Genomic DNA, 23,390 nt, shown 5'->3' with positions numbered 1-23,390 from the left:
CCGTGTTCTCACTGCTGGGCCCGACCCACCTTGGTCATGTCAGTGGGCTGAGCCATCCCAGCCCTGCTCTGTGTATCCACACAAAATGTAACTCTGTTTTTCTGTCGGGTTTTCTAAACATAACTCAAGGGTTTAATGCCCCTCGAACCGTAGTTTTAAAAACAAATAATGAGGACTCACGGGGAGTCCGGTATTGAGCATGAAGTAAGGTCTGGAAGACTGGCCCGTGCCCTGTATCGGAGAAGAAGGGCAGACTCCCCAGGCCGCCCTTCCCAGTGGGATTCTTTTTCTTTTTCTAAATTGTATTAAAGTATAGTTGGTTTATAATGTTGTGTTAATTTCCGCTGTACAGCAGAGTGACTCAGTTATACGTGTCTATGTCCTCTTTCATATTCTTTTCCATTACGCTGTATCACAGGATATTGAATATGGTTCACTGTGCTGTACAGCAGGACCTTGTCGTTTATCCCCCAGTGGGGTTGAACACACTTCCTCTCTCACGCTGGCCTCCCTGCTCTCCCCTCCTGCCCTCGTTTGCATCAAATGTTTGTTCTCTTTGAGTGGCCCCTGACCACCTATTTACAATTCCTTCCAGTTGTGGGTTGGAGAGAGGATGCCTTTGGCAACTTCCACGGATCACGGCCACAACCTCCAGACCGTGCAGCTGTTAATAAAGAAAAATCAGGTAAGCGTGTCTGCTGGGGGCTGGCTCTTCCCGGTAAGTCGGCGCCACGCGGCAGGGCGGTGAGCGGGGGAGCTCCGAGGGCTGGCGGCTTCTCCTCGGCCCTCGAGGCGCGGCGCAAGCAGCGAGCTGCCGCGGCTTAGCGAGCCTCCGGCGTGTATGCCCTGCTCCCACAGACCCTGCAGAAGGAGATCCAGGGCCACCAGCCCCGCATCGACGACATCTTTGAGAGGAGCCAGAACATCGTCACGGACAGCAGCCTCAACGCCGAGGCCATCCGGCAGAGGCTGGCCGACCTGAAGCAGCTGTGGGGCCTCCTCATCGAGGAGACGGAGAAGCGGCACCGGCGGCTGGAGGAGGCGCACAAGGCCCAGCAGTACTACTTCGACGCGGCCGAGGCCGAGGCGTGGATGAGCGAGCAGGAGCTGTACATGATGTCCGAGGAGAAGGCCAAGGTGAGGCAGGGAGGCCGAACCCCCTCCCCCAAGCCCTGCCGCCGGAGAGCCTCAGACGCAGAGCCTGAGCTTGTGCACCACTGGGGGCGACGTCCTTGTGAAACGTTTCGTTGTCGCCTTGGTCGTGGGGGCAGCGTGGTGCATACCGGTGGCTGGAACCTGGCTCTTTGCCCCTCGACGCAGAGTTTTCTTGTCTGAATCCCAGTATTGTCGTTAAGACCGGATTCGTCGTGCCCTCCGCTTTTTTAAATAGAAATTTGCCGAAGTCTGCCTTTTACAGTATGTACTAGATGCTTTTTTCTTGAGACAGTCTAGCAGCATTTGAAAGTATTCTCACCAGGATGCTGTTATCTAACATCTGTTAGACCGTGGAGGGGTTTTCAGCCAGCCAGGATACACTTGGTTTGCCTGGGCTCTACCTCATACTTCAGCAGGTCCTCGTCACCCTGCGTCATCCTCATGTCCGTCTTTCAGAGGCTCCCACGGTCCAGTCCACATTGAAGCTCGTGGAGCGCTCCATATTCCAGCGCCCATATCACACCTGTGGCTTTTTTTCTTTCTGCCAAATCTTCCTCCTGCCATACCACGCAGTCAGCCGGCCCCTCTTCCGGGGGGTTTTGGGTCAAGGGCGGGGGGACAGCTATGGTTGTGACGGCCCCCTCTCTAAGCAGGATGAGCAGAGCGCCGTCTCCATGTTGAAGAAGCACCAGATTCTGGAACAAGCCGTGGAGGACTACGCAGAGACGGTGCATCAGCTCTCCAAGACCAGCCGGGCCCTGGTGGCCGACAACCATCCAGAAAGGTGAGTGCCGTTCCGTGAAGATGAGACTGGCTTGTCAGTTCCTCCCCAGTCGGGGCCTCTTGTTCGAGTAACTGGTAATGTAGATCTTTGGGAAGCATTTTTAAAACAGACCCAGTAGGCCTGTGCTGAACAGGAAGGGTGAACGGTTGCATTACAGGAGCTCACTCTTGCGGGCTGATTATCTCCTGCTGGCCAAGCCCTGTTGAGAGAAGATTATTGGTGTCATGCGTCAGAAGTACCGACTGACTTGCATGGATATACAGGTGATAAAAGCACCTACCCTTGGGTTTAAAAAGTCACCCAGTTTAGGAAAGTAATTACTAGTTTTAATAGAGCAATAGATAAGGATACTTGGGCCTGTAAATTAAAAGGGGTACCAAGAAGAAAATGATGCCGCCTCTGAACTCTTATACATTCAGTCTTGAGAATGTCTCGGGAATAAGAAAAAGGAGTGTGTGGTACTCCTGCAATGTTACATACCAGGCTTACACGCTCACTTCAGTGGCAGTCATTTTAGGCTTTCTCTGGAACTGCCTGTTACAGCTCAGACAGACAAGAATCGGCTTTGTGCATTAACCGAGGCAAGTTGAAGATGAGGTCAGTGGCTGGGTTGGTACAGGGTGTCCTTCAGGGGTTCGTGATCAGGACTCCCTGCAAAGTGGCCTTCCTCATCTCCCAAGGACAGGCATCAAGAAGTCCTTGTCTGACTGCTTTCATGCTGGAAGACTGTCATTCTGGGAGAAGTTGGAGGGAGGGGGATGGATGCTGCACCCCCAGGACCCAGGAAATGGGAGCAGCAGGGCCCGCCCTCCTGGCAGAGAAGAGCATGCAGCCCAGAGAAGGTCAAGGTGTGTGCAGACGGGGATGTTATCTGTCCCTTCGACAGCATGGCACCTGAGAACGGATCCTGGGTTAACTTCTAATGTCAGAGGAAGTCCTGACATATGGAGCCAGCAGTGCAGTGTTTCGATTTCTCTCCCCTCCCTCCGTCGTCACGGCCAGGATGGCCTTTGTCCTCAGTCACTGTGTTTTGTTACACGTTGGCTCTTCATTACTTGAGGTCAAAGTTCAGAGTTTTATTTTTTAGGCTAAATAGGTTAACTTGAGGTTTCCTTTGAGAAATGTCGTAAAACGTGATCTCTTGGCATTTCCCCTCATCTGCTGGCTCCCTGAAGAACATGTCCCCCTCGTCTCGCCCCCCCCCCCACAGTGAGCGCATCAGCATGCGGCAGTCCAAGGTGGACAAGCTGTATGCGGGCCTCAAGGACCTGGCCGAGGAGAGGAGGGGCAAGCTGGACGAGAGGCACCGGCTGTTCCAGCTCAACCGGGAGGTCGACGACCTGGAGCAGTGGATCGCCGAGAGGGAGGTGGTCGCAGGGTCGCACGAGCTGGGGCAGGACTACGAGCACGTCACGGCAAGTACCGCGGGCAGGGCCCGGGCGGCCGCGCGGCGCACGCGGGCTGCGGAAGGCCCCTTGCGCGCCTTGTCTGCGAGCAGAGAACGCACCCCAGACTCGAGCCAAAGATGGCGGGGTTTCGTTTCAACTCGACACTTTGGTCACCGGGCGACTTGGGGGTCGTTGAACTTCTCTGCTGAGCCCGGGCCTTACTCGGCGGCAGTGAGCAAGGAGGAAGCCTGATTGATAAAGAGGCTTTGGAGCTCAGATCTGTTAAGTCAGGCATTTCTCTCCAAAGGGCATTCGTGTGATCAAGAAATAAAGTGTTCACAGTAGTCTCACTGATTTCTTGGTGCGCATCCCTGTTTCAGATGCTACAAGAACGATTCCGGGAATTCGCCCGGGACACAGGGAACATTGGGCAGGAGCGCGTGGACACGGTCAATCACATGGCAGATGAACTCATCAACTCTGGACACTCGGATGCCGCCACCATCGCCGAGTGGAAGGACGGGCTCAACGAAGCCTGGGCTGACCTCCTGGAGCTCATCGACACGAGGACGCAGATCCTCGCCGCCTCCTATGAACTGCACAAGTTTTACCATGATGCCAAGGAGATCTTTGGGCGCATCCAGGACAAGCACAAGAAACTCCCCGAGGAGCTCGGGAGAGATCAGAACACAGTGGAGACCTTACAGAGAATGCACACCACGTTTGAGCACGACATCCAGGCTCTGGGCACTCAGGTGGGTGAGGCGCTGCCCAGCGGTGGTGGGAGGGCTTCTTTCCGTAGTGTCTCTGTGCCCCTCGGAGCATCTCTCTCCATTCCTTGGCTCCGCAAATCATGCCTCAGAGAACTGCCCAAATCAAACGGACATGCGTGTGCACACACATGTATCACACACACTGTTGTAACGCTCCATCTGGGAGAACTTACCAGTCCGTAACATTCTCAGTGTGCCACATTTTGCAGACACTGTTGGATGGACAGTACTTACGATTAAAATAAACAACCCAGACACATACACAGACATTTACAAGTTTTAGGCCTTCTCAACAAGAATTTGAATTACGTTGGCATATCCATCCGGAATAATTTCCAAAATGATACCTCATTATTTTCCATCAACCAGAGTCTGAGTTATGTATCAGAGAAGAGAGAAAACAAGACTCTAATGTTTCACTGTGCCCGCTCTTCCCCCCCCCCCCCACCCCCCCGTGAAGTGGTTAACACGAAGGCTTTGTTTAAGAGCTGCCTGGCAAAGTGATAACAAGGTAACAGTAATGATCTGTAGTGTAATGACTCTCTAATTCACGCTCTCACTCCTGCACAGTTTACTGCTTAGTCTTATGCCTGTTAGATGAAAAATAAATTGTATCTGTCTTTTCCCTTAAATTTCAAGATCGTAGAGAAGAAGTCTGTTTTCTTAAACATATCAGCCTTCTGGATATCAGGGGGTTTGTTTTTGCCTTTTAGAAGCACGTCAGTGATCTACTGCAGGGGTTGGCAGACTTCTTCTGTAGAAGCCCAGACAGTACAGAGTTTTGGTTTTGTGGGACATACAGTCTGTTACGACTACTCGTCTCCGCCATCGTAGCATAAAGCAGCCACGGACAATCCGAAAACGAAGGGCGTGGCTGTGTGCCCGCAAAGCTTTCTAAAAACAGGGAGCCCAGATTTGCCGTGGACCCGCCCCTGATCTAGTGTGCCAGCCTTCTTTGGTGTGCTTTGGGGTTTGTTCTGTGGAAGGACCACCTTTACTGCTGTTGTTTTCCCCTTAATTTGCCCCTTCTAAAAGCAAAGGTAGGTCACCGCTGGGGCTCCATTCACGTTAAGTGGCTTCCCCTTTTCCATCCTTGGAGGTAGAAGGTGTGGAGGGAATATGTAAGCGATTTGTGGAGTGGCTGAGAGTCTGCATCAGGCAGAATTTAAAAGCGCCCCCCCATGCGTTGTGCGGGTTTCCAGCCTTTCCTCCACGGCTGGCGGATTCTCCATTCCAAAGCTCATCAGCTTCCTGTTCAGTGGCTCTCACTGCGTGTAAGGTCCTGGAGCACCAGGTGAGCGTGTAAGGATCCTGAACCATGCAACCTGACATGCACGTGCAGTTAGAGCACGGCCACCAGAGAAGGGCCGACCCTGGCTTCAACTGAGCCTGTCATGCTGTATCGCTGCATGTTTTCATTTCCTTCCCAAGCTTCGGTTCCCTGATGCTTTAAGGACTGCAGTGTGTATTGTTACAGTTTTTAAAAAGCTTAAGAGAACTTCTGGAATGCCTGGAAACCTCATTAGCAGCAGGTCTTTCCTCTACACCTGTAAAATCATTTACTTTTAGAACTTCAGGAGACTCCAGAGATGGTAGAGTTGCTCCTTCAGTTTTTTTTTTTTTTTTCATTAAATCCCTTCACTTTGTGAGGCTCAGAGAGATGCAGGAGAGCCCACTGAGAGTCCAGGAACATCCAGGGCAGGAATCTGTTCCGTCAAGCCTGATAGTCTGCACCTCACCATACCCGCCGGGCCAGGCCATTTCAGCCACAAAAGTCTGCATGCCCCTCCTGCAGTTAGAGCAGAAGGGAGGGCTCTCGGTGCAGGCTCCAGAAGCAGATGGTGTTTCCTCCTTGGCTGCTTTCCTCTTAATGGCAGCCTGACCCGCCACCATCCTCCGTTCTGTGCGGGAACAGTGGACATGAGGGAACCTGATGACGGTCTGCAGTGACTCCTCAAAGCAGTAGTTAATTCTAGCGGGAATCTCTGCTTTCGCTCTCCTCGTCTACCTTGTTTGTTGTTGTGAGAACAAATGAAAAACAGCTAGAGACCCAGGAAACTTTTTTTGTTTTTTAACTTGTTTGGAGAGATTTGGTTAGTCATATAGGAGATAAGCTTTTCAAATAATTTCCGAGGAACTTGCTTATTGTGATTTGAGTTGATACCTGAGCCGTATTTAAAGAATGTTTCCAAAAGTCTCTTAGGATACGGAAATCAAATCACCAGGGAAACCAAACCCCATTGATTCTTCTTTGCATCTCTTGCAGAAATCTGTTTTCCTTACCTACCACCACCTAGAGCCTTTTGAGTGATCGGGGTCGGTACGCCTCCCCACAAGCCCCAGTGTCCATCCCTCCCCCAACCCCCCGCCCCCCCGTGATGTTTCTCCACATAACTCCCCTCACGGACATCTGAAGGCTGCTATCATTCAGGATGTCTGCTGTCTTCAGACTTTGATCAGTAAATGAAGATTGAGTGTGTACTCCCCATACACGTATGTTTTAAATTAGATGTTGTGCACGAGTATGGCATTACTAGTACGTACTTTATATAAAACATAAGAGATGGAAATTTTTGAATACAAAATAAGCCACGGTTATTAGTTTCTCTTGTAAAGGTGTATCTGCCCTCCACCACCACCCTCGCCGCCAACAAAAGGGTGAAAGCCTTTTCTTGTTATTTTTTCCCCCTTGTTACACAGAAAGTATTGACATTATGTACACTCTCTGTGCTTTGCCTTCTCTACATAGCCGTCATCTTGGAGTACTTCTCATATGAGTACACAGAGCCCTTCCGCATTCTTTTTCATGACTGCATGGGAGCCTCCTGTATGAATGTGCCATTGTAATTTAACCAGTCCCTCATGGACGAACAGATACTTTATTTTCAGTCTTTTGCATTTACAGACATTGGTGCAATAAATAACCTTATGTGTATTTCATTTCCTAAAAGTGCAAGCGTATATGTAGGATAAATTCCCCAAAGTGGAATCATGAAATCAAAAGGCACACGCATGTATAAGTTTGGTGGGTACTGCCTGTGCCTTCTGCAGGAGCTGTAACCTTTTGTCCCATCAGCAGTGAATCAGCTCACTGACATATATACATCATCAAGCTTGAATTTTTGCCAACTAGGAGATGACAAATTACAGTATCTCCATGTAGCATATTGTCATAAGGCTCACTGGCATTTCTTGCTCTCCAGAGTTTTTATTGAAGTTTTTGGCTGGTTAAGATTTTCCCTTCTTGGGCATCAGCATTTTCAGCTGCGCTAAATGCTGCTTTTTTGTTTTTCGCGTTGGACTGTGCCGTTGTGGGAGCTCTTACAGGTGATGCGTACATTGTTTTCAGCAGCAGCATCACATAGCCAATGGAAAAGGTGTTTCCAAATGAGTTCTTGATGGCAGTTTCTCATTCCTGATTTAAAAAAAACACCGTCGGTACCATGCAGGAGCAGATTAGGTGTTTATCCTTTACTGTGTCTGGGTGCACACCGTGTGTTCCTGTGCCATCTTCATGTCCTGGGCCACCTCCGGGGACCTTTCCCGACCAGGGCTCCCATCAGCGCGAAGGCAGAATGGTGCGCAGAGGGGGAGTGGGAGGCCGGGTGGTGGCGCAGAGGCCCAGCTCCGACCCGTCTCGTCTCCTGGCGGCTTCACAGGTGAGACAGCTGCAGGAGGATGCAGCCCGCCTCCAGGCCGCCTATGCGGGCGACAAGGCCGAGGACATCCAGAAGCGGGAGAACGAGGTCCTGGAAGCCTGGAAGGCCCTGCTGGACGCCTGCGAGGGCCGCAGGGTGCGGCTGGTGGACACGGGGGACAAGTTCCGCTTCTTCAGCATGGTGCGCGACCTCATGCTGTGGATGGAGGATGTCATCCGGCAGATCGAAGCCCAGGAGAAGCCACGGTAATGCTGCCGGCCTCCTGGCTGGGCCCTACCCCAAAGCTTCGAGGCTGGAGAGGGGGCGGGGAGGGGTTTTGCGGGGAGCCACTTGTCTCCTGCACACGGTTGTCAGGGAACGAGGGGCCCTCCCCATTTCTCCCCGACCCTGCCCCCCTGGGTCCACGCTCACCCAGGCCCTCGTGCTCTCATCTGTGGGCCTCGTGCCTCAAAGCAGCCGCATGCCTGGGACCGGACTAGCTCTACCTCACTGCTGGAATGAGATGGCTTTTCTGAGTTCTTTTTCTATGTCTGTCAGATCAAAACCCACTCTATCCCTTTTCAGACATATTACCGAAGGTGCCTCTTACACTCAGCATCTGCTTTAATGGTGTCTCGGGATTCGTATTTAGTATTTGTTCTGTGTCTTCTCTTTGGCCACGTTTCATGCAGAGCGGTGAAGAGGAGCTCGTGGGTGTACAAGCAGGCACATAGACAGCCTCCTGTTCACCCCTGCCGGCTCCAGCCCTCACCGTACCCGAGAGATGGGCTGTGCTCCAAAAGAAGAAATACGGTTGTTACATACATGAAGCAGTTGTGTTTCCTTAGGTCAGGACTCTCCAGTCAGTCGGTTTTGATGGATGAGACGTTCTCACGGCTCTGCCAGTCGCTGATTGCTTGGCTGGTTCCTGCTCTGTGTGTCTTCATGTCTAAATAAGGAGACAGTATTTGCTGCTCTTTAAAACACACATGTCCTGAACCTTCAGCAGCTAACTCACTGGGGTACAACTGGGGACACCTGTGACTGCCTCTGTACCTTCTTGAAGAGTCTGAGGTGCATTTCAGAGTAAAAGGTTGAACAGAGATCCAGTGGTTTTTCTGGTCTCCACCTAGAAAAATTGTTTCAGCGCACACACAAAAATAAAAGTAGCCTTATTCTCAGTGTTAGGTTGTGAAGCTGTGCCTGAGTTACACCATCGTTGCGCTGCAGCTCAGTGACCCAGCCTGCGCTCAGTCTGTGAACCGGATACTGTGCCGCCAGTTTCCTTCAAATTAATTACGTGTTTTGAAACCTACACATTTGTTTGAAAAGCTTGGTCTCCTAAAGGAAGTATTATTTGTGTAATTTTAGGGATGTGTCCTCTGTTGAACTATTAATGAATAATCATCAAGGTATCAAAGCAGAAATCGATGCTCGTAATGACAGTTTCACGACCTGCATTGAACTTGGGAAATCGCTGCTGGCGAGGAAGCACTACGCATCAGAGGAGGTAGGATGCCGCTTACGCTTTGGGGCCCCTGTGGTGAGTGCTGCTGGTGTTCAGATGTAAAGTGACTCACTCTTGTGAGCGTGTGTGTGTGTGGGGGGGGGGAGCATATATAGACACACACACAGAGAAATCTATGCTTACGTTCACACACACGTACGCACACACTTACCTGTGTTTCAGAACTCCTTGCTTCTTCCCTGTATGTGTAGAATAAGACAGGTATAGAGCCAATCAATCCATGGCACCGAAGACAATTTTTGAGGGCCTCTGGTCAAGGGTTCATCCTTTCTCACCTCCTCCATCAGTTCTAGAAGGTGTCACCCCTTCTCTTGTCACCTGTGCCCTAGATCTGTTTGCTCTTTAGTGGATGGTTGCTAAGTCGAGTTGCGATGCTGGTGACACAGAGGGGAGTGGTTATCAGTGTGAGGCCTCCGAGAGCTCAGGGCTTTGCCCCTCTCGCCGGCCCCCGCTCTTAACTTGAGTGTGTTCGCCACAGGGAGCCCCGGAGTCTGGAGGGGGCTCAGTGCATTGTTGGCCTCCTCACGACAGAGCAGCTTTGGGTGGAGCCCGGCCTTCCTCCCAGCCCCTTCTGGAAGGAACGTCGCCATGCTTTTCTCTCCTCTCCCAGTACGCGGATAAACTGAGCAGTCCTTAGATCTTTCCTGCCTTAGTGGTGGTCTCTACATAAAAAGTGTTTTTCTTGGGCTTCCCTGGTGGCGCAGCGGTTGAGAGTCCGCCTGCCGATGCAGCGGACACGGGTTCGTGCCCCGGTCCGGGAGGGTCCCACATGCTGCGGAGCGGCTGGGCCCGTGGGCCGTGGGCGCTGGGGCCTGCATGTCCGCAACTTGTGCTCTGCGGCGGGAGAGGCCACAACAGTGAGAGGCCCACGTACCGCAATGCGGCCCGTCAAGGGTCAGACTAGGAGGATGTGTTCTACTCTATTAAGATGTCCTTGGGGTCCTCTTTTCTCACAGATCAAGGAGAAGTTACTGCAGTTGACGGAAAAGAGGAAAGAAATGATTGACAAGTGGGAAGACCGATGGGAATGGTTAAGACTGAGTAAGGATGTACCTCATCTCTCTGTTCTTTTTGGGTCCCCACTGAAAGCAAGCCAGTTTATTTACCTGCTTTAATTGACTTGATATGATGTTATCTCTTAATGATTTTTGGAGTCTTTCTGAATGCTGCTTTTTTAATATCCTGTTTCACCATTTCATGCTAATAAGTATTTTTAAGTAGTTCCCTGTGACATATTCATTATCTTTCATCTCATGATTGGCCTCTGTGTTGTGAGTGGGGTCTGAGTGTGTAGGAACAGTATGGGGACGACAGGATGTGGCATCCCTCTGGGAGAGTGCAGACAGGAGCCCCTTCTCCGCCAGTTATCTTTAAGGAGAATTGTTACTGTGGAGTCAAGAAGGTGGAAAGTTGGCTTGTTAGGTCTTACGAAAGCTTACAACGATAAAGATTTTGCAGTGAACCGGGCATTATTCTAAGTGTTTTATATGTTTTTCTTTATTGACTTCCCACAATAACCCTCTGAGGTAGATCCTATTTTTAATCTCATTTTATAAAGGAATATGTGAGCTAACACAGAGTCCATAATATACAGTATCAGGAAGAGCATTTATGATTGGTATGAACTGCAGGGGTAGCCCAACTGAAGCATTATTTACCGTACTTTGCCATTCTGTGTTCGGGGCTCTCTGGGCTCTGTCCTTATATTTTATTATAACCTTATTCTCAGGCACCAGGAGTGCTTTCTAGAAGCAGAATCCAAGGGGCCTTTTCTGAACGGTGTATAAGAGACCTAGCGGAGGCATCTCAATTCTTTTGAAAAAGAAATCCCACTTTTGATCATTCTTTGGATGAGGGTTTGGTCTGTAAATTTTGCCAGCCCCCAGGGCAGGTTCAGTTCAGTTCAGTTCAGCAAAACCCAGATTACACTCCACTGTGAGCTAGGCACCAGGTTGCATGCTGGGCATTCCTGATGAGGTGACAAGTTTCTCGGGCAGTGGGGGCATCTCCTTGTGCCGTGTTGGAGGCCACCAGGGTGACACCAGTGCTGCCCGTAGTCGTCGTCTTACCTGAATGACCCCAACCTCTGCTGCTTAAGGTATAATGAAAATGCCAGCCACAGCGCAGGCAGAGCTGAGGTCTGGCCTGCCTTCTCACAGCTGCAGTGGGTGGAGGTCATGCTGCATTTCCTCACGTGTGGAGGAACAGAATGAATAAAGCAGGAGCCTTAGCCCATACTGTCCCTACTTTCCCTACTGCTTCCAGATCCTTCCCTGCCTCTCAACCCCCCAAAGTAAAACATGGCACTTCCACCCCAGAAAGGGTGATTGGTGAATGGCTGTCCCCTCAGAGTAATCTGGTTATATGTAAATTGTGAATTCTTCAGGGCTCTGGGGCTTACCTCACTGAAGTAGGGCTGAGTGAGCAGAGCATACCTCCTGGCCCTGCATGGCCGTATAGTAGCCACGGCCCACATGAGGCTCTTCGGAACTTGCAACACGGCTGGTCGAAATTAAGATGTGCTCCAAGTATAAAATACGTGTCGGGTTTCAAAGACAGAAGAAAAAAATGTAACACAACTCAGTTAATTTTTATACTGATTACGTGTTGAAATAACAGCTATATCAGGTTGTCTAAATTATGCATTTGAAATCAACTTCACCTGTTTTGAATGTGGCTGCTGGGAAGGTTACAGCTGTACACGTGCGGCTCACATGACGTTTATGGGCACAGCTCAGATCTAGACTAGACTGTAAGCTGGTTGTGCCGGGAGCTGCCAGCAGAGGGCAGCACCTCCCTGAGCTCCCGAGTCACCCTGCCCCCACACTCACTCTTGGCTCCCTGTGCAGTCTTGGAGGTCCATCAGTTCTCAAGGGACGCCAGTGTGGCCGAGGCCTGGCTGCTCGGACAGGAGCCCTACCTGTCCAGCCGAGAAATAGGCCAGAGCGTGGACGAGGTGGAGAAGCTCATCAAGCGCCACGAGGCTTTTGAAAAGTCTGCAGCGACCTGGGACGAGAGGTTCTCCGCCCTGGAAAGGCTGACGACAGTAAGTGGGCCCTGGGAGCCGGGGTGCTCTGCCATGGTTCCCGTGGGCAGCCTCTCCTTCCTGCTCACCTCCTAGGCTAGGGAGCTCAGGTCATCGCTCTGATTTTAAAAGCAGTAAGGATCTTCCTGGAGCTGGTGTTTCTCTTGGTACAGAATGTGGGGAGATGGTCCGGGGCTCCTGCCCCCTCAACCACTTCCTGGGCACACCTAGGTCTGTGGTCACTTCCTGTCTGGGAATTGATCGAGTGGGATTTGCTTTTCTCTTTTGATCTGCTTTTCTTCCTGTACCTCATAGAAGCCATGGTTTCTAGGGAGCATAGCCTTACAGTTTTCTTCTGATTTCAGGATTAGAATTCCCGTCAAGCACTAGTAGCTCCATCATCTTAGACCACTGAAAACTCTCCCGAGTCCTGATAATCTCTTCTGCCAAAGTAAAGGCCTCAGAACAGGCCTTGCTCAACTGGTGGTGTTTTCTCTCCCAAGACACTTGCACTCCTGGTGGAAAGCTGATTCTTTATGGTGTGCTTCCCGATTTCTACAGTCGTGGGCATCTAAAATGTACCTGTACACGTGTGTGTTAACACGGAATACTTTGGGTACACGCATACATTGCTCATGAAATGGCTTAGTTCCAGTTAGTCTATTTCCTGGCTTTTATTAACGTGTTATTGAGGTTTGGCCGAACCTGACTCCCTACCGCAGCACAAGAAGTCTCTGTGGGAATGATTGCAGCTCTGACTCAGTGGTGTTGGTCTGACCTCTGATGAGAAGTCCAGCACGGACCCTCATGCTCAGGTGCTTTCTTCCTCAGCAAAGTTGAGAGCTGCAGAGTTCATTTAGAAACTAAACCCGATATCCCAGGGGCACACACAACTCGCAGGGCTTCTGCCATCCTGTGGAATGGATCTGTTTCATCACTCAGACCCCTGTTTCCTGTGGTTCTGGGTTGTAGCTGCAGTTCCTGTCACCTTAACGAGATTTTGCTTAGGATGTCAGAGCTTCTGGTTGTCCCGCGTGATCCAGCGTAGACCACTCAGACGGGAGGGTTTGCCTGGAGCCCTCTCCTTAAAAGAGGCAGAGTTTGGGGTTCTGCCCCACATCAGCCTGTTCTCCCTCAGCTGGAGCTACTGGAAGTGCGCAGACAGCAAGAGGAAGAGGAGAGGAAGAGGCGGCCGCCTTCTCCTGAGCCGAGCTCGAAGGTTTCCGAGGAGACCGAGTCCCAGCAGCAGTGGTGAGTCACGGGCAGCCCGCCCACTTCAGTCTCAGCTTCAGTGACAAGAGAGGTTTAGGGAGCACACTTTCTAAGCCCGTGCTGATGTGCCCTTCCTGTTAGTCACTTCTGAAGACTACTGAGACTCCGTACGGTCACCCCGGGGTAACATCTGAGGAGAGTGACTTGTCCACAGTCACACTGCAGTGTTGGCAGCGGGAGTAGAATGTCGACAGCAACCATCTCTGCTGTGCACACGTGTGTGTACACACACACACACACACACACACACACTTAGAATTTCCACATGAGTAAATGGATGGAGTGAACTACCCAGATTTCAGGCCAGTGACTGTGTGGTGATGCTTTCTGAAAGTTCTGGGTGACTTTGACACGAAGGGCAGAAATTACTCTGTATTTCTAAAAGGCTGATTATTTTGCTGGGGTCCAAGCTCCATGACAACCCTGAATGCCACCTTTATGGGCAAGGATGCCTGTGGTCTTAACTCTTTCTATCTAGAGTCAATTTGAAACACTTAAAAGAGTTTTTATAAAGAAATCACGTCATGTGAAAGAGGGCTGCATATGTTTTCCTGAGAGAAGGGCTCTAATGAAGTTGACTTGTGTTCTCCCCCGTCTTCTTCTCTCTCTCCTCCTCTTTTCTTCCCCTCTCCCCTCCCTCCTTCCCCGTTTTCCTCCTGTTCTCTCCTCTGTCTTCTTTCTCCCCCTTCCCCAACAGGGATGCTTCAAAAGGAGAGCAAGTTTCCCAGAATGGTTTGCCGGCTGAACAGGGATCTCCACGGGTTAGTTACCGCTCTCAAACCTACCAAAACTACAAAAACTTTAATAGCAGACGGACAGCCAGTGACCAGCCGTGGTCTGGACTGTGAAGTTCGCTACCATTTGTCAAGAACCACTCTTTCCAAATCCTGTTGGTTTGACATTTTGGCTTCCACTTCACCCACAGTGTTAAAAATTTTACTTAATTCATAGCCTTCCTTGGTTTCATATTTGTTTGCGTTTAATTCATGTTTATTTGAGTTTTTTAACTGATGGATGCTCAGTTGCCTGAAAGCAACATACGTATTTTTTGTTTATTTATCGTGAGCTTTTTACTTTATTAAGATTTTGCAGCGAAAGCCTTACGTGAGTAATTGAAATTAAATGAGATTACAGCAAAATGAAGAAGAAAACTAGAATCTGACAGGTATGACACATCCAGCTATACTAACAGGGTGCAGTCCTGCACTATACGTAGCCCCCTTTACAGAGTTATTAACCTGCAGTAGTTTACTAGGAATTGAGGAGGGAGACTTCCAGTACTAAGATGAAAACCTAGAGTCAGCTGTGTAACATTCCATGAAGGATACATTCATTTATTGAAAACGATTAAAAAAAAAAAAAAAAAAAGGTTGAATCTACTTGGGAAGGTTTTTTTTTTTTTTAAAACTTTAGGCGCAGAATCTGAACAGTTTTGAGACCCTCGGATCATTGCTTACTTTTTTACAAACCAGGTCCTCTCTGTATTTTTTTCTGCCAAGTCCTGAACCGAGAACTGTAGGCTCGCTTCCAGCAGATAATGCAGCCGGCCTCAGGAGTCAGGGGCCCCCTGACTGCTGCCACCACCTCTGTCTGGGTCACTGTCGGCACCGCCGGAACATGGGATGTGGCAAGTGTGGCAGCGCTTCTCGGCCCGTTGGGGAAGCCTGCCTACCAGACTTCTCCACGCCTCTCCGTTCAGTTGATGACTTCAGGGTGTCAAACTGTTTAAATTTTGCAAACAAATGGAACAAAAGCCATTCTGGTTCACCCTGATTACTTGAACGACGCACTTGGGGGAACCACCCCAGGAGCTGTTGCCTGCCTCCAGGCTCCAGAAGTCCTTCAGCGTCTCTGTAGTATGTCTCGTATGGATCTTCTGATTCATTTTTCATTTTCCTATGACCTTTTGTGAAGCTCTCTAATAAAGAGTCGTTTAGGATGACATTTATCAGACCACCAGCAGGGATTTGAAAATGTTTTAACAGAAATTCTATTCACCAAACCAAGTCCATATTACATCAAAGCCTTGTGAGACATTCACTTGCTCATTTGCCATATTTAGATGTTAGTGGAATCAGAAAACCTGTTTTGATATGTGTTCTCCATGAGTTAAGTCTAATTTGTCTTTTCATGATGCATGTCTTTTTTTTTTCTTTTGTCAGGATAACATCATATAGCATCTTGTTTGTTTTTTCCTCATTTCTATGTACATATCTATCTACTTGCGACCGTAGATGGGTATATAGATAGATGCCAAGCTTCTTACGTTCTGGGAGTAGTATGCACCATTATTGGGTCTCTGCCTTAAAACACACCAAAATTCATTTTAGAAAAGAAACTACTGCTTCATCTTTGGTGATTAGGGAGCCCTGACATGTGTTAACTGGCTCCAAATGATACGTGTCATTGATCTATATGTATATATGTGATGTGTCCATATATATATGTTTAAATTTTGTATCATGAGGGCTAATACCCAATTTTATGCCTTTCGTATTCAGAAGACCAAAAACAAAACAAAACAAAACAAAGCCACATAAGCACACAGGAAAGAAAGGAGTGCTGTGATGCTTTTGGCATTTGTTCTCATGCCTATTTTTATCTAGATTTTTTAATTGTAGCTTGCCAGACAGAGTTTTAATTGAAATTGGATTGTATCAGAAGGAGGAAAGCTCTTTTCGTTCTTCTGAGTTACGGTGCAGAGACTCAAGTTAATGAACTTGAAGATAGTGTTGCTTCTTGCACTTAGAAAACCAATCAGGTGTTCCTTGTGCTACTAGTTGTCACGTTGCATTTACGTTCACCTCCTGACTGAAGTATCTCAGGTGTACGCAGCCACTAATCGCTAAAGAGAAGCAACGTGGGGTGGGGGTAGGGGTGTATCCACATGTACCCACTGTTTGGTCACAGCACTACGATTTGCTTTTGATGTTTGTCTCTAGTGGCGTGTTGTCTGTTGGCATGCTTAAGCACATGTCCATTAAAATTCATTTTGTTCCTTTTATGTTCCTTGTTTTCTTGGTTAGTGATTCATTTGCATAAACATTAATGATCTCTGCCTACTGGTTTGGGGTTTTCTCTTTCCTTCTAACTCTAAAGAAAAAAATTTTTGCTGCAGAATTTCCCCCAGAAGGGGCTTCCCCTGGCTGTCACCTACCTTGAAGTTGGACCAAGTATGATAAATTTTAGCCTTTTTCCAGTAAACGTTCCTCTATCCAGGTCACTGCTGTCACTAGCAGTTTTTGAGTCACACCTGCAGCACTAATTTTTTTTTGTTTAACCTGGTTTCTATAGACACTAACCCCATGTCTCCCTGGACTCATGCCTGGCACAGGCCTTCCAGACCGATCTCATACTTCCTCCCAACCAGAAGTTTCCCGAAATCTCACACTAGAACAGATGTGTCAGCCTTAAAATCCACTCACTTACTTTTGACTCGGGGGCTTTGTTTTTTTGGTTACTATTTCTCCTTTGTCTCTCCTTTAAAAGGGAAAGGCAAGAGAGATATTTAAGTGGCCTATTCCTTATAAGCACTGGCCGACAGGCCGTCACTTGCAAGGCCAGGATAATCACCAGGCATCTCCTCCCTATGCCATTCTACCCTAAGAATCCCTTTTCCACGTTGCTATGTGGATAAAGGGTTCTAATCACAAACACCCTTCAAGTGCATAGCCTCTAGTCTGACCTTAAACCCCACTGCTGACAGTAATAGGTTGTATAGACAGAGTATAAACTTGACTCCCAGCCCACCACTTAGATAAGGCCCAACGGAGACATCCCGGTTCCTGAGAGTTGACGTATCGGATGTTCAAGTGGTGGTGGCCAGTCTCCCATTGATCCTGTTGAGGTTGTCGCTGCTAATTTTGCTGTCACGTGGTTCTGGGCAGCAGAGGTGGGGGACGTATCTAATGAGCGTGCCGTTGACACCTCCATGTTTGTCCGTGTACGAAGGGTGCAGGTTGTCTGTAATCCACTAAAGCGTCAGCCACACCCAGCTTTAGTAACTCGCTAATCCCACACCCTGGGTGTATCAAGCCAGGGGCCGCTTCAGTTCATGGTACACAGTTGATGGCACACAGGCTGAAAGCGATAATGAATGGAGACCCTACTGCATTTCCCAAGCCGAAAAGCCATGAGGGTTACAATATAAGTGAGCTTGGGAAGGAACAGCTCCCGAAGACGTCTCCAGCCTGAAGGGTCAGAGCCGCTGGAAGCCTGGCTGTCTGGGCTTTCTCGTCTCAGTGCAGCAAGGCACCGTGATCAACCAACACGTGATGGGGAAGGCCCTGGTTCTGTCTTTGTTTGGGGGTAAATAGCCGTGTGGTGTTGAGTGACTGTGATTGGCTTTTCCAGCTCCTTTAACACAAACTACAACCCACTCACGATACAACTTCGGCAGATGTGGTTAAATTGATGTTCGTTGACTTGCCTCATTTCCTTCCAGCTCTTAAGTTCCAAAGTCTAACGGGGATGGTAGATGTGAAATGCATGATTGCCGTCCTAATTTCTGCATGTGTTTATGACGATGTGTCGAGGGGTGGTGGGAGGAGAGCCGGAGAGCATTTTCAGAAACCAAAGGTCTTTCTTGTCTGACTTTGGGGGAATGCCGTGTAGTTCTGATAGAGTTGTCTATCCATCTGTTTGTGAATGCCCTTTCGCTTCAACTTCCAGCCCTTCTGGTGGCGTCCTTGGTTGTAAGGTGGCTGCTGTATAACGTCCACTCTCTCATATTTAATATGTGTGATTGTTAACTGTTGTCCTTTTGTTTTAAAGTAACCATAAGAGGAAATGATCTGAGTTCTATTAGAGAAAATGGATTGATCAGAGGAACAGAGTGCAGTAAAACTCATCCTGGCATTTCGCTTTTCTCATTTCCCCGTAAACGGGCGGGTATTAATCCATTCCCACCTTCTAATGTCCTTGGTGTCCAGCTGGCTTTGTGGGATGTGCAATGGTTTTACTGTACTGCCTCGATCTGTGCCAGGCATTTATACACAGCCACGTGTGCGAGTCAGAGCGTATGTGGTCACCCCGGGGGCTCACGGGGTTAGCTGAACGGCCTCTCCGCTGTCCCTAGATGGCAGAAACGGTGGACACGAGCGAAATGGTCAATGGCGCTGCAGAACAGAGGACAAGCTCGAAAGAGTCCAGCCCCATCCCCTCTCCCACCTCCGAGCGCAAAGCCAAGACTGCCCTCCCGGCCCAGAGTGCTGCCACCTTGCCGGCCAGGACCCAGGAGACGCCTTTGGCCCAGATGGAAGGCTTCCTGAATCGGAAGCACGAGTGGGAGGCCCACAATAAGAAGGCCTCAAGCAGGTAACAGCACAGAGGCTGAGGCGGTCCCGGGGGGAGTCGGCCCATTAAGAGCTGGGGGTGGGGCCACTCTTGATCGAAAGGGGAGTGTGTGTTTATGTGGTTGATTTGTTCTGTAGCTTCCCGGGCGTTACATCCTTCTCGGGACTGACGTTGGGAAGTGGCAGTAGAGTGCTTTTTTATTCACCGAGAGAAGGAAGAGTTACGTGTGTGTGTGTGTGGGAACAGCAAGAAGAGGCCTTAGTAGTTCCTCCTGAGAAGGAATATCGCTAGATTGAGGTGGGGGAGTCTTCCCTAGAGTGAAATGATTTCACTGTGGTTTCCCTCCTGTGGGATGTTTTAAGACATTCACCATTTCCCCTGCCTTATCTCCATATCAGTCTTTATATTCATTATCTCTCAGTAGCCCTACTTGTATTATCTCCATTTTACAAATGAAGAAACTGAGGCTCTGGGAGGTTAAGAAAGCTCACTCAGTGTAGCTTCCTAGTAAATGGCACAGCTAGGGTAAAACTCGTCTGATTCCACAGCCTGTGTGCTTAACCAGTAAACTAAACTGCCTGGGACCACCATGTACGGTTGTACAGGTTGTACACTGTACAAGGGAATCCCATCTAAGAGCTGCCATCCGCATTGGGGACATTATAGATTTATTTGTTAATACAGGCAGGTGGCAGTAAAGTGTCTTGTTCTGATAAAAGCGGTATATTAGGACAGTTTGCTGTACCCTGGGGGGAAAGGCTACCTTATTCTAATTCAGCCAGTGTACCGTAAGTGCTAGTGGCCCTGGGTCTGCCTCCCCCTCCCTGTCACGTTGCCAGGCCACTTCATTACAGAATGAAGCTGAGGTGGAAGAGCTGCCTAAGGACAGGCGTGTTTCCAGTAAGGAGCTTGGCCTGTACCCTGTTACCACAAGCGTGTACCAAACACCAGCAAAAAAGTCTTTCCCGTCAGAGCCAAGAGTACCTTTCTGTAATAAAAGAGTGCACTGTGGTTTTCTTCAAACTCAGAGTGAGGAGTGGCCCTCGAAAACCTGCCACTAGGGCTTCCCTGGTGGCGCAGTGGTTGGGAGCCCGCCTGCCGATGCAGGGGACGCGGGTTCGTGCCCCGGTCCGGGAAGATCGCACATGCCGCGGACCGGCTGGGCCCGTGAGCCGTGGCCGCTGAGCCTGTGCGTCTGGAGCCTGTGCTCCGCAACGGGAGAGGCCACAACAGTGAGAGGCCCGCGTACCGCAAAAACAAAACAAAACAAAACAAAAAACCTGCCACTAGCAGTACGTGTCTTGTCTTGGGAGTCCACAGAGGAATTTTGTTCCACTGCGTATCTTTAGCAGGATTTAGGAAGGGCTTTTTTAACAGGGGATCATGCCGTGTTGTGTGAGGATCATTTTCGTGTTAATCAGACCCTTAGTTCTTGAAGGGAGTGTGGAGCAGAAACTTGAAGCTCCTTTCTTTACTACTCAGGTCCTGGCACAATGTTTACTGTGTCATAAATAACCAAGAAATGGGTTTCTACAAAGATGCAAAGACAGCTGCTTCCGGAATTCCCTACCACAGCGAGGTCCCTGTGAGTTTGAAAGAAGCCATCTGTGAAGTGGCCCTTGATTACAAAAAGAAGAAACACGTGTTCAAGCTAAGGTGAGCGTTGCCAGAGAGTGGGTGTGTGTTTATTTTCACTCTGGGGGTTGGTTCTCTTAGATAGATGCTGTGATCGGTTGATTCCTCTCCTCTGCTGTTTAAAAAATCACCAACAAAGTGACAAACTGGATAGGCACACGTCTTGGTTAGGATCTCTGGGCTCTGTGGCCGGTTAACGGCACAACTGAACATGGAAGAAAAGGAACTTTCCTTTTTATAAGCTGGAACTTAGTGTTTCCTGAGACAAGGTGAGCTAGTCACATTTCACAGTTTAAGGGAAGCTTAGAAAAATAGTTTCCCCGTCTTTGCAGCTAATCCAGACCCAGGAGATGCTGTTCTTAGCTCATGACTTATCTGGAGATGGGTCAAGTGAGTCATCCCGGAGCCAGGTGGAGACAAACCGGAAGGGGCGGGAGGGGCCCTGTGCTCCCCTGACTCACCCGGCGGATGTTCCAGATGCCTCTGGAACCATTCAGTTCCAAACGTCTCTACCCTGTACAACACATACGACTCCCAACAGAGTGGATCCAAGCTCTGAAGTTCGGCTTGTACTTGGAAATGGGCAGGAAAAACCCGTTTTTCTTTTAAAAGCATGAAAAGTAAACATGTTAGTGGTTAGGACGATACTTAGTCTGATACTAACTTGATCTGTTGCTTTGGGATTTGAAAAGCAAACTTTGGTCCTCAGTTACACGTGAGCCTCATGCCAGCTGGACGAGGCCAAGGACCACAAACGAGAGCAGTTCAAATGGGGTGATTCCTTGAGCCCTGGACGGGCACTGGAGGCAGGCCCCAGGGACCTGGGACGCTTTACACGCTGTAAGACCAGGCGCGGCCAGCCTGGCACCCACCCTGGCTGCACGCCCACTTTGTACTTCCTTGATGCAGCTTCAGAGCGTCGGGATATCGGCAGAGGGCATTTACCTCCTCTGCATCGGCAACACCAGCTTCCTCTTGACGCAGCAGAGAAGGAGGGGCCCTCCCAGCCAGTGTCCTCTCCATGTCACAGCGATAGCCCGGCCAGGGCAGATTCTTTTGTTCTGAGAGGTGTATAAGAAGAGAAGTCTAGGAGAACTTTTCTGGGTGTCAGTTCAGGAGGCCTGGTGTTTGTTAATGTGGGGATGTAAGTCCAGTGGCAGAATTTCGGGAGGGCCCGTGGGTTTTAAAGAGCTTTCTTCTGCATTCAGTTTAGAGCAGTGATCAGCCATCCCCAGTGGTCTTTGCCACAACAGATCCAGGTGTTGACATGTTCGGAGCTTTTTGAATCCTTCCAGTGATTGAAACACCCATTTACCTATGCCCAATTATATGACTTCTTGATGCCCCGGAGCGCAGCTGCTGGGCCTGTGCAGGCCCCCGGCACGGTGGGCGACGTGTGCAGAGTTCCCATGGGCATTTCTGGTGTGATTCCTGCGGCCTGCTTGTATCCCACATGAGAGTTGGGGGATTTTTTTTTTTTTCTTCCTTAAGTTATATTGTGACTGAGTTTCTTCCTTCGAATTACAGACTAAATGACGGCAATGAGTACCTCTTCCAAGCCAAAGACGATGTAAGTTTCTAAGTTTCATTTTTTCCGATACTTAGAAGTTTGCAAGTGTTTGGTGGCCCGATGAGCTTTATTTATGATGTTCTTCACATAAGTAATGATCCAGTGGTGGCTTCTGTCCTCTGGCCTCCACGGTCATGAACGCTGGCAGGTGTTCAGTTCTCCTGTATCTCTCAGAGGCGGTGAATGTCATCTCACTGCCCTCCCGCCGCGGCAGGAGACCTAGTACAGGGTCCCTTGAAGTCCGCGGAGGAGAACTGTGGGTGAAGCACAGGGAGCAGGTCCCAGGACTGGGTGTGGATCCTGCAGCCCAGTCAGGAGCCTCCCCGTTGCACCCACTGCGCCCCACTGCCTTTAACCAACCATTGCATGGCTGTGCTCCTCCTTGAGAGGAGGGAGGGTCAGCCGATGGGAAAACAACACGTATGCAGGGCTTTAAATTCGAAAAGAGCAACTTCTGTTAAATTTATACAATGTTATGCGTCAAATATATTTCAGTTTAAAAAAGGAAAAGAAAAAGCATCTTCTAGGGTGGGACCTGACACCCTACTGTAGACCAGTCTTTCCAGCTCGTCCACGTTTGTAGGGCCACATACTAGAGTGAGGACCTTCAGGTACCGTAAACCGAAATTCTGGTGAGCGTTCAATCACGTTCACTACTGTCCTGACAAAGCAGAGGTTCGTTTGGGAACCGCTTTCCCCTCTCAGGCAGACACACCGTTCCCAAGCCTTCCAGCCCACAGAGGCTCACACGGTCACCCAGGTGGACCGAGAGCATCTCATGCCCGTCCCTCCTAGTTGAGTCTCACCTGTGTCCCCTCCTTCATCCAGGAGGAAATGAACACATGGATCCAGGCCATCTCCTCTGCCATCTCCTCCGATAAACACGAGGTGTCCGCCAGCACCCAGAGCACGCCAGCATCCAGCCGGGCTCAGACCTTGCCCACCAGCGTTGTCACCATCACCAGCGAGTCCAGTCCCGGCAAACGGGAGAAGGACAAAGAGAAAGACAAAGAAAAGAGGTTCAGCCTTTTTGGCAAAAAGAAGTGAACTCCTTTCCGTCACCTCCTGCCCTTCTCTTAACCTTTTCAGTGAAATTCCAGCATGCAAGCTCAGAACCAACACATTACTCTCTGTGCCTAAATGTTCCTCAATGTGGTTGATTTTTTTCTTTTAATTTATAGAGCATTTCTCGGGGGGGGGGGGGGGCGGGGAAGGGGAAAATACACCTAAACACTTTATCTCCAAGTTACAAAAAAGCTTGAGGTGCAGAGGGAAGACCAGATTTTTTTTAACGAAATTATATAGATTAGATCTCAATATTTAAACG

The 23,390-nt window shown here is 49.5% G+C and overlaps 1 protein-coding gene across 2 annotated transcripts in view; it reads left to right on the top strand.

Moving 5' to 3' along the window:
- The window catches only part of SPTBN1 (spectrin beta, non-erythrocytic 1), a 196,109-nt gene extending 172,999 nt beyond the window's left edge, over window positions 1–23,110 (top strand). Inside the window, exons 22-36 of one of the 2 annotated variants that reach the window (XM_065890892.1) lie at window positions 596–685; window positions 859–1,137; window positions 1,809–1,939; window positions 3,150–3,354; window positions 3,708–4,082; window positions 7,760–8,004; window positions 9,110–9,248; window positions 10,223–10,307; window positions 12,116–12,312; window positions 13,430–13,542; window positions 14,261–14,324; window positions 18,641–18,879; window positions 20,341–20,514; window positions 22,021–22,063; window positions 22,892–23,110. In XM_065890892.1, the coding sequence (XP_065746964.1) occupies window positions 596–685; window positions 859–1,137; window positions 1,809–1,939; window positions 3,150–3,354; window positions 3,708–4,082; window positions 7,760–8,004; window positions 9,110–9,248; window positions 10,223–10,307; window positions 12,116–12,312; window positions 13,430–13,542; window positions 14,261–14,324; window positions 18,641–18,879; window positions 20,341–20,514; window positions 22,021–22,063; window positions 22,892–23,110 (2,598 nt within the window). Of the gene's footprint in view, window positions 1–595; window positions 686–858; window positions 1,138–1,808; window positions 1,940–3,149; window positions 3,355–3,707; window positions 4,083–7,759; window positions 8,005–9,109; window positions 9,249–10,222; window positions 10,308–12,115; window positions 12,313–13,429; window positions 13,543–14,260; window positions 14,412–18,640; window positions 18,880–20,340; window positions 20,515–22,020; window positions 22,064–22,891 lie in introns of those variants that run through there. The other variant, XM_065890893.1, reaches the window with a different exon arrangement.
- Window positions 23,111–23,390: the final 280 nt, after the last annotated feature.

This window comes from Phocoena phocoena, chromosome 14 (assembly GCF_963924675.1).
Source record: "Phocoena phocoena chromosome 14, mPhoPho1.1, whole genome shotgun sequence".
In the NCBI taxonomy this organism is placed as follows: domain Eukaryota; kingdom Metazoa; phylum Chordata; class Mammalia; order Artiodactyla; family Phocoenidae; genus Phocoena; species Phocoena phocoena.
The sequence above is the reverse complement of the archived record's forward strand: the minus strand, read 5'-3'. Positions and strand labels throughout refer to the sequence as shown.